The following is a 2,939-nucleotide window of genomic DNA, read 5'->3' as shown; positions in this document are numbered from 1 at the left end:
ATGCAGTTAAGGCTACAAAAAAAACGCATTTCATAAATTTATCGAATTAATAACACTAACGAATGGGTAAAAGTAGCTGGGAAACCGGCCAATAAAGAATTTAATCTTACTAATATTATGAAAAAGAAAGTTTAAATGAATGTATTAGAAGACAACCCCGGAACAGATCTCTATGAAATTTGGCACAAATAACGTTGTCTGTAGAATAAGTTTTTTAATTGAATTTCGCGCGAAAAGTCGCATGTAATAGTTAGTCATAAATACAAATACAAATATTTCATTGGTAATCGAATTACAAGTCATAATTTAAAAAAAAAATAAAAAACTTTACATATATTAAAAAGGAATGAATAAAAATTGTGTACATAAAACAATCATGTAAGCAAAATTTCTTCGAAACTATAGAAGGCTTTTTGTATTAGCCATGACCTAAGTTTATTTTTAAATGACGCGAGACTGGTAGCCGCTGTGACGTGGTCCGGCATGCGGTTGTAGACGGCGGGCCCCATGACGTGCGTAGATTTTTCTGTCTTGGCCAGTCGGTGCACCACCGGAGCCAGCCATATTAGGTAATTCCACTTATTCTATGGATTAACTTACTTTTGTATCCATTTTTCTGCTTCTTTAACTTCTTCAAAGAAGTTATGGTACTGCGTGGTGTGTTTCAGATGTGTCTCAAGACATAGCGTCAGTTGTAACACCCACGCCCATTGAGATTGCATCACCTAGGAACAAATTAGTTATATGAAAAAAAATATTTTAAACATGAAAACTTAAAATAAATTCAGAGGTAATTAAACTTTAAAAATTAAGATTTCTTCCATTTCAAGAACTACCTTCTAAATTTTCTTGTAAGGTTATATCTAATTAATATTACATACAATAGTAGAACGTTAATTTTTTAAATTTTCTAGTGTCCCAAACATGCATATGATCACATATATAATTATGTACTGCCTCCTGTAATACAGGTCCCCACCTAGCTCAGGAACCAGACCCCAATGATTATTGAGCAACTGGTTTGATTAATAAAGTGTTTTTATTTTTTTTATTATATGTTTTTTAAATGTCTTTCTCCCACTAACCTGCAGATGAGACTCGATAGTCTTAGTAGCGGGGTGATGCTGAGCAATCAGGGCCTCGCCGCGGTCTATCACGTTACTGAACTGAAGTTCTCTCTTCTCCAACGAAGACATAAGTTGCTGCACCAAAAAAAACTCTATCACAACACTATAAAGTTCAAAATACAATAAAAAGTGTCAGAATACTGGCACGTAAGAATTTCGATGTTAATAATTTTTAACAAACCTCTTTATCGTCTCCAAACGAATGCTTGCGTAAAAAAGAAAGGAATCATTAAAAATAAATTAATACAAACCACCGTGCATACGCAAAAGGCAATATATTCAAATAAAAACAATATGAATACATAAAATAGATGTGTAATTGAAGATTGGGAATAAAAATAAGGTGTGTCAAAATAGGCCACGCCCACAATTAAAATCAAATACCATTTTTTAAAGTTTTTGTATATGCTCGGTAAGATAGCGAAAAACTGAGTAAATCCAATTATTATGTACAAGATTGTGCGTGCGTTTGTATATATGTAATGTGTATAATGAAGTAGTGAAAACGTGGTACAAATGATAGGTAGCTCTAAACATCTAATGCTAAGTTTATTCTAAAACTATAATCGATTTATTTCTAGATCTCATGAAATACACCAAAACATCACTGTTTAAACCATTTTTTAGTGTCCAATTATGTTATTTTAAAAAAGTTGGCGTCTCAAGGTCATCTGTACAAATGCCCTCCCCTTGCTTTACTTTACGCCGTTATATTTTAAACATCTAAATGACCAGTACAATATCAAGCAACCAAAATATCTGTTAACTATTGTACAAAAGGAAAAGACGTTAATAAAATGGGATGTGAAAATTATGCGCAATTTTCCTCTATATACATAACTATACTAGCTGTTATCATAGCTTTTTAATAGTGAAGGAGATTTTGCAATCGGCCTAGTAGTTTTTAAGTTATACAAACAAAAATACAAATCTTTCCTCTGTGTGATATTACTATGGATAAACCAGTTGTATAAAGTTTAAAAACTTACTTCATAGTAGTGTTGTACCGCGGGCAGGTTGATGTGCGGGTCAGCCCAGTCACGGGACAGTTCCACTTGCTCCTTCTCGTTAAGCCAGTTCAGCTCCGCTGTCGCCGACTGCAGGAAGTCTTGCAGCGCGTCCAGATCTGATATACTATATACAAGAAAAACAATATTTTAACATTAACTAGTACTAATGTGTAGTTTATATCCGACTCTAAGGACCAATAGTCTTTTCAAAAAAGATGTTTTAATAAGAACACATTATCCCCCTGTGTATAATAATTTACTTTAAGGCTGTGATCACAGACTTATTAAAAAATAGACCTGTTTATATCAATAATTTAAGTTTCTGAAATAAATGACATTCTCCAGAAACATAGTTTCATTAAATTCCCATTTTTGTGTATATTTGTTGTATTATAAATTATGGCAATGCTAGCTTTCGCCCGCGATTCCGTCTGCGCGAAATTAAAAGAAAAGTGAGTAAGCGTATATCTTCCAGATTATCCTCTACATCTATGACTATCATCGAAATCAGCAGTTTAGGCTACATACACACATCCATCTAAACTTTATATTAGTAATGTAATATTTACCGTTTAGTACTGGTAGATAGCAGTTCCGCGTATAGTTTCTGCAGCTGACTTAAATGTTGGTTGTAAAGATTTAACTCTTCTCCGTTGAAGTTAGATCTATTGTGTACACATTGTTCTACCTGCAACAAACATACTGTTAAGAACAAAAAAACAAAACCGACTTCCAAACAAAATACACTAAAAACAAAACAAAATGCACTAAAAACAAAACAAAATATTCTCAAAAAAACAGT

General features: G+C 32.9%; 1 protein-coding gene across 1 annotated transcript in view; it reads right to left on the bottom strand.

Annotated features, from left to right (window-relative positions):
* Window positions 1-596: 596 nt before the first annotated feature.
* LOC106108195 (plectin-like) overlaps window positions 597-2,939 on the bottom strand; it is a gene marked incomplete at its 5' end in the record, with an annotated part of 6,541 nt that continues 4,198 nt past the window's right edge. Inside the window, 4 exons of the mRNA XM_013289293.1 lie at window positions 597-725; window positions 1,086-1,202; window positions 2,117-2,261; window positions 2,707-2,825. Coding sequence (XP_013144747.1) covers window positions 597-725; window positions 1,086-1,202; window positions 2,117-2,261; window positions 2,707-2,825 — 510 coding nt within the window. The remainder of the gene's footprint in view (window positions 726-1,085; window positions 1,203-2,116; window positions 2,262-2,706; window positions 2,826-2,939) is intronic.

The sequence above is a fragment of the Papilio polytes genome, unplaced genomic scaffold (assembly GCF_000836215.1).
Source record: "Papilio polytes unplaced genomic scaffold, Ppol_1.0 DF821733.1, whole genome shotgun sequence".
Classification (NCBI taxonomy): domain Eukaryota; kingdom Metazoa; phylum Arthropoda; class Insecta; order Lepidoptera; family Papilionidae; genus Papilio; species Papilio polytes.
This window is presented reverse-complemented; position numbering and strand designations above follow the sequence as displayed.